This window comes from Falco naumanni, chromosome 3 (assembly GCF_017639655.2).
Source record: "Falco naumanni isolate bFalNau1 chromosome 3, bFalNau1.pat, whole genome shotgun sequence".
NCBI lineage: Eukaryota > Metazoa > Chordata > Aves > Falconiformes > Falconidae > Falco > Falco naumanni.
In genome coordinates this window covers 31,529,694-31,535,693 of record NC_054056.1, presented here as the reverse complement: position 1 = coordinate 31,535,693, position 6,000 = coordinate 31,529,694, and the positions used below count along the sequence as shown (strand labels likewise).

Sequence of the window (6,000 nt, the reverse complement as noted above, 5' to 3'; positions counted from 1 at the left end):
TTTCTTTTCCCTGGCAGCAATCCCACCCACCAGGTCCCACCATAAGCCAAAGCAAAGTACTTGGCGGGGGTGGGGTGGGGGCTCGATCTGTGCCCAAAGGCTGAGGCTGGCACCCACAGGGCTGTTGCGTGGGAGGAGGGATGGGGTAGGGGTCGGGGTGGGACAGGACAGGACGGGCCCGAGGAGGGTGGGTGTCCTAGGGCAGATGGGAGTGCGGTGGGAGGCTCCTGGCAGCATGGGGCAATGTCCAGCGGTGGTGGGGAGAAGGTGCTGGCTCTGGGGCAGGTGTGCCGCCAGGGCTGGTGCTGGGAAGGGAGGGCGCAGAGGGTGGGAGGCAGGTGGATGGGTGGCCCTGCCGAGAAGAGAAGGGCCGGGGAAGCAGTTCCCATGGGCAGGAGGAGGGACGTGGGCATGGTGACTAAACTTCTTGTAAAAGGGGGTGGAGAAAGGAAAGGGAGGGACAAGAAGAAGGGAAAAAAAAAAACACAACTGCATGTCAAGTCTGAGGAAATGCTGTGGGAACTACAGCCAGGCGCTATTTTTTTTTTTTTCTCTCTCTCTTCTTCTCTTTTCTCCCCTCGTGTAGCTGAGAGGAAGGAAAGGAAGAACGAGAAGTAGCAAGCTCAAATGTGCCTCGCTCTGCTGCTGGGGCGCGGGGGCTCGGCTGGAAGGATCTAGTTTCTCTTTGGTGGCAGGAAAAGAAGCCACAGGAGGAGGCAGAGACGGACACCCAGACATGCCTGTCCCGTCAGGCTGCTGGCTCCTTCTCCTTTCCCTCACTGCTGCTGGCAAACAGGTAAGGCTGCGCTGCCAGGGCTGAGCCGGAGGAGGGTGAAGGCGGGCGTCGCATCCCACCCGGGGAGGTTGGTTTCTTCGCCTGTCGCTCGAGGAGGTGGCGAAGTCAGAGCCCGTGGCACCGTGCACCACCGGCACTGGCAGCGCGGGGTTTAGAAGAACAGCTTTGCCTGCCTATTGGTTTTGTTTTTTTTTTTTCTTTCTGGTTGTTTGGTTTTTGGTTTTTCCTTGCAACTCACCCCGTCTCACAAAGCTTCTCTCAGTTCTTTAAAATCAAAATAACCCAAACCCAAAGCTCTAAAGGAAGCCAGAGAATCTGCAGGGAAAACAGCCTGCTTCTGCCCAGGGCAGGGTGTGAGAAGCCAGAAAATATTTGCACTGAGGTTGTTGAGGGATATAATTTGCATGTAGAGTAAAAATAAGGCAGACTCCACCCTACCGAACAGATTTATTCAAGAGAGCGTGAGCACACTTGTCCCTCAGACCGTGCGATGAGCGCGTATGTTCTTCACAGCCCAGCTACAGCTTCTCAGCCTGCCCTGGAGGGGTGCTGTCCCTCGCGCTCCCACCACTCCGCCACCCCAAGTGCGGGCAGCCCCTGAGTGGCCCTGGGAGGTGGGACGGCATTGCGACCCCACGTCCACGGGTGGAAGACTGAGGCCCAGAACAGCTACGTGACTCGCTTGGAAGTTTGTACGCTGCTCGTGACAGAGTCAGGAACCAGACCCAGTCCCAGGTCAGCTGCGCCAGCAGGGCAGCCCTTTCCTCTCAAGGGGAAAGATCTGAGCGAGGTTGGCTCTGTGGTTGTTTGCAAACAGAGCGTGCTCTTTTTGCAGCTTCATGTAATGCCAGGTGGCTAAGGGTCAGTGTGTTTTACAGTTGGATCACTGCTGGTCTTCCCCTATTTTCAGAAAGAACTTTTTCTGCAGTCAGCTCTTGCTGACCCTTGTGAATGGTATAAACCAGGTTTCCTCCAGTGGTTTAAATTTGCAGAATCGTGCTTTGCTTTTTCTAATTACACAGCTTAAAAATTATTCTCCTCTCTTTGGGTTATTTAGATCCTCGTAGACTGGCAGGCTGTTTGCAAATCCCATGTACAGGCACTTTATTTCCTCCATTAATCAGTGCTTGGCAGCCTCACTACCATTTGTATTTATTTCATTTGAACTTCTAATATTTCTCTGTGTCTCATTATTCTTGCTTAGTTGTGTCATTTTAAGGGCTTCCTTCAACATAGTGCTATAACTGGGCTACAGCTGGGTTCCCTGAGGGCAAGGTGCAGCTTCAAGAAAGATAAAAAATACAAAACAAAAACCCTCTGCTGTCTACAGCTTACAATTTAATGTCTGACCGCACAGTCCTGAAAGCCTTTCCTCTGGATCCTTGGTCCTAAATATGTTGCCTAAAACCACACAGGCCTTTTTTCCCCCTCTAAAACATATGTTTCACTCTGTCCAGCCTTGCTCCTCAGGCTGCTTTTAAATTAGTGCTTTCCAGGTGTCCTCCACACATATATGAATAAGCCTGTGTATTTCAAAAGTGATTTTTACATCACAGCTTTCAGGCGGTTTGTCCCATTCCTCAGTATCCTCTGTCTGTTCCCTGCCCCCGTCGGTGTTCAGGACTGTGATCAGTGCAGCATGATGAGCAGACTTTAATGTTCTTCATACCTTTGCTTCAGGTCACTAACCATTACATATTGGCTTCCTTCTGGAGCCTTTTGGGTTTGGGGTAGTTGTTCCCTTTGGAATATCCTCATTGCCTGGAACCTGCTCGGCTCTTGACCAAACCTTGGCAATTCAAATTTCCATGCTATAGCTCCCAGCACATTTTGGGTACCCTGATGTAGGAGCCAGGAGGAGCTCCTCATTAATTCTCACCTCCCAATTCATAGCCTCTCAGGGGACGCAAAACAGGGAACTTGTATTTATTTGGGGCTGTTGTGTAAAGTCTTTCCACTGTATTCAACACGTGCTTAATTCTGAGCCTGTAAGTGGTTGCACAGGGTGCGACTTTCCATAGCCAATGCTTTGGACGTGTAGCAGTACAAAATAGTAGCTCTAGGAAAGTTACAGTGTAAGTTTACATAGGATAAGCCATGCTTTGACGAAGAGCCTGTTGAACCTGGAGAACCTGTGAGTCAAGAATGTGATAGCAAGGCAAACCTGGAGAGACAGTGCTCCCAGCCAGCCTTTCAGGTTCTCCCTTTCTTGACTGATTTGAACAGTGGTTTCTTATGAGAGTGCTGTTTTCTGGTGGAAGGAATTATGAGAGTAAGTGTGGTAGGGCTGAAGTTGTCAGATGCACTTGTGTTAGTTTAGAGTCAATAGTATGATGGGGTAGTGATAGGGTAGTGGTATTTGCAATGTATTTCCTGCAAAGAATGAGAAACACTTGGACATGTAAATTAATGAGTACTCGTAATTCTGCTGAGAATAACCATGGTTATCATCGTCATTTTCACCAAAGAGGAAACAGGAACAGAGAATTCGTGACTTGCTCTAGGTCACACACCAAGTATGGAGCAGAACTGCTGGGAGCAGAGCTCAGCCCTCCTTGTCTTGTGCTTCAGCCGCAAGATGATCTTTCCTTGGAAATTAGGGCTGAGAGCCTGTCAGAGGACGTGGTATTTTGCTTTCTGAGGCATGATCTGCTCAGCTTCTTTGTATGGAATCACCATATCCCTTTTTTTGCTTGTCATCGGTGAAGGGCATAAGTGTTTCTGTCAGGTGGGAGTTAAAGCCTGTGAGAATGTGCATTTGTAAATATGCAATAAAGCAGTTGCCTGGTTTAATGTCAAAGGACTCTTCTTCCCTTGTGTGGCAATGGGATGGGGTTTTCCCGTAATACTTACTTCATAGGGAAAGTTTTCTCACTGCAAGCATCTGGAATTCTTTGTAATACAGAAAAATTTTGGCCAAAAAATAGATTATTTTTAAACTTCCTATAATACACAGTCTTTATGGAGAGAGGGGGAAAAAAGAGCATAAAAATGTCCATGATGTGCTAGATCACGGGTTCTTCCTGGTCCGGTATTCCTGCTCTGATCAGGGCCACAGGAATCACTCAGTAGAGCAAAACTTCTACAGTATGTAATCTAAACTCCTGGATTTATTCTGTTATACAGCATAGGTTTCAAAGTTATTGTAATTCAGTTGGTTCACTTGTCAAAATGCCCTGGCAGGAACAGTATCTGCAAGAGAAACTGGAAAGTTTCTCATTGCTTTGCAGTTTCCCCCAGAACATGTGAAAAATCTTACAGCACCTCGTATAAAAGGAATATAATGCATATAAAACTGAACCAATCTACAGTTTAAGAAACCTCTGCTTCTTCTTTTTGCATGTTAGGCATCATCTTCCTGATGCAAATTTTTCTTTCCCACAAACGGGACCAAAACAAACCTTCACCACATTTCACAAGTCAGTAGAATTCAAAGCTTATCAGCCATCTCGAGGGTACTGACCTATGTCATTTACAGCACAGGGCTTTCTTCATACTGTGCTGGAGGAAAAAAAAAATGCAGGTCAAACAGAAACAGATCCTTAGGGCCACAGTTAATCTCTCTAAGTGCCTGTTACTGTCATCCCAAGCACCCTCAAACTCAGAAAAGTGGGTGCTAATTTGACCGCTTTGCAAGAACCAGTGCAGACATTAAACAGACATTAAAAGGGATGCGTTTGTAACAACAGTACAGAAAATCATTAACACCTCAAAGTGGTGCCCTCTGGCATTTATACTTTTAACACTGTTTAAAGGTATATTTGAGTCACTTTGCTATGTTTATCCATCTGTCCTTTGGAGTTCAACTGGTGGAAGACCCTGCTGTACTAGGTACACGTGTAGACTCAACAGAAAAGTAATGCGTGTTGCAAGGCTGTCCTCCTCCTGCTCTTCCCTGCCAGCTTGCTCTCTGTATGAGGTGTTTGCGGGAACCAGATCCAGAAGGGTTCCTGCCACCACATGCTGTGAGCACAGAATCCACACCTCCTTCCATCCAGTGCCCTGCGCTGCAAGGGGCTGCTCTGCAGCGCGAGGGCTGCTGGACACTTGGAGGAGGTGGTTGCTTCAGATGCTGGTTTAGCTTTCTGGAGGCAGGCAGTGGGGAGAAGAGGGAAACAGGGGCGGCTGGTTCATCACATCAGCTGCAACTGCGCACTTCTTGCACAGGCTGCCCCCTTCCTTTCAATGGAAACTCAACTTGCCAGGCAGTGCTGGCTTCTGCTGCAGCTGCTCACCCCCTGGTTTAAAGGATGCGTTGGTTAGCATTGCCTGCATGGAGAAGCAGCTGCTCTGAGAATGGTTCATTATTACTGATGGAAAGCAAAAGGGCAAATATTTGTGTGTTATAAATGCAATATAAAAATTAAGTGCTGTTTAACTAGGTTGCACTATGGACTTGGGTAGGCCTCAGTCTGTACAACGCAATAGCCTACCTGCAAGAACTTGCCCCTTTTTATTATTCTTCTTTGAAAATGGTCAAAAGTTTATGTAGTAGAAGAAAGACTGTTGTTGGACCTCCATGAGCAGCAACGGCTGAAAGCTGCCAGGTGGGCTACAGGGGGGAGTCCTGGGCTGCAGGCTGTGCTGGCACCCAGGGCAGTCTGCCATTGTGTCTTCTCCGTGGCAGCAGGCTTTGGCGTGACAGTTCAGCTCTGGGGAAATGCAAGTTTCCTGATTCTTCTGTGTTTGTGTGTCACCGCAGTGTGCAATCATATTTGTGATGTGGTGTCTCACAGAGAGCTTAGCACCACACCAGAGGAACGACACTGACTTACGCCCAGTGCTCCAGGACATCCTGGCTTTTGTCCCATACCTGTGCAGCCACCTCAGCTGCTCTTCACAGTGCTTCCCGTGGTTACCTGGTTTGTTTGCCTTCTCAGGGCGTGAGTTCTCTGAGCAGAGGGCTTGGCTTTCTTTGGTGTTTGTACAGCACTTGGGATGTCGTGGCTGCAAACAAAGCCAAAGAGTCATTAATCACTGCAGGACAGAGCCCCATCCCTTTCCCACCAAAGTCACAGGAGAGGCCTGCACAGGCCCGGGGAGGGAGGGGATATGTCCCCCCCTAGCCCAGCTGCCATCACACAGGCTGCAGCATCCAGCCCTTACCCTTATTCCCAGGGTCCTTTTCTGGCCACAACCCCACTAACATCCCCAAGGTGGAAGCACATTCCCTGCACCATTTGGCCAAATGCATTCGTGGTGGC

At 48.7% G+C, this 6,000-nt stretch overlaps 1 protein-coding gene across 1 annotated transcript in view; it reads left to right on the top strand.

Annotated features, from left to right (window-relative positions):
* Positions 1 to 479: 479 nt before the first annotated feature.
* TNFRSF11A (TNF receptor superfamily member 11a) overlaps positions 480 to 6,000 on the top strand; it is a 28,649-nt gene continuing 23,128 nt past the window's right edge. Inside the window, exon 1 of the mRNA XM_040587641.1 lies at positions 480 to 796. Coding sequence (XP_040443575.1) covers positions 737 to 796 — 60 coding nt within the window. The 5' untranslated portion in view covers positions 480 to 736. The remainder of the gene's footprint in view (positions 797 to 6,000) is intronic.